Below are 807 nucleotides of genomic sequence, written 5' to 3' on the forward strand. Positions count from 1 at the left end.
TGGGCGTACAGACCCACACAGATGGGCGGCTGCATGGTGGGTTCACTCAAAATGTCCGCCAGAGCCGAGCTGTACAGGTCGTAGCCCAACATGTCCCCGTCTGTCTCCGTGGGCGACAGGTGACCTGTGGGAAGGTGGGGACATGACGTTGACTAGAAACTAGTGGCTGGTCAGGGAGTAGCTCACTTGTCGTCTCCCGACTGGTGGCGGTGACGTACGTGCTCCAAAGATCTGGGTCAGGATGCTCTTCTGGTGGCTGCAGTCGATGTTGTATGGCGTCTCTCCAGCCTTGTTGGGTCGGTACAACAGGCGGCCATCTTTGGGGTTACGGAGGAGGAGTTCGGCTAGGCGCCTGCTCCGTCCACGAATGGCGATGTGGAGAGGCGTGTCTCCTTTCTAGAAGCATGGTAGAGTAACCAGCTGTCAGACGTGGACAACAAACCAGCGTGTGGACCCATGGTCCCTGAACTCACCTTGTCCACGGCCGACACTTTGGCTCCTTTGTCCAGGAGCAGCTCCACGACGTCAATGTTCCTCATTTTGGTGGCTTTGATGAGCGCCGTCTCACCGTCCTAATGTCACAAACCAAAACACACTCACCTCGCTGTGACATCATACACTGACAGACAGGTGGGCGTGGTCTCACCTTGGTGCAGATCTCAGTGTCAGGGTTACACTGGAGGATGTCGCGAACCATGGTGGAGTTTCCTTTCTCCACAGCCCAGTACAGAGCACTTTTACTCTCCTGGAAACACAGCAGAGTCAACACCCCCACACTCCCTCACCTCCACCCTCAGGTGGTCTCAC

The 807-nt window shown here is 56.5% G+C and overlaps 1 protein-coding gene across 1 annotated transcript in view; it reads right to left on the reverse strand.

Moving 5' to 3' along the window:
- kidins220b (kinase D-interacting substrate 220b) overlaps nt 1–807 on the reverse strand; it is a 13,616-nt gene that overhangs the window by 9,039 nt on the left and 3,770 nt on the right. Inside the window, exons 10-13 of the mRNA XM_025056812.1 lie at nt 647–745; nt 474–572; nt 219–396; nt 1–124 (exon numbers count right to left, since the gene is read on the reverse strand). Coding sequence (XP_024912580.1) covers nt 1–124; nt 219–396; nt 474–572; nt 647–745 — 500 coding nt within the window. The remainder of the gene's footprint in view (nt 125–218; nt 397–473; nt 573–646; nt 746–807) is intronic.

Source organism: Cynoglossus semilaevis, chromosome 7 (genome assembly GCF_000523025.1).
Source record: "Cynoglossus semilaevis isolate Cse_v1.0 chromosome 7, Cse_v1.0, whole genome shotgun sequence".
NCBI lineage: Eukaryota > Metazoa > Chordata > Actinopteri > Pleuronectiformes > Cynoglossidae > Cynoglossus > Cynoglossus semilaevis.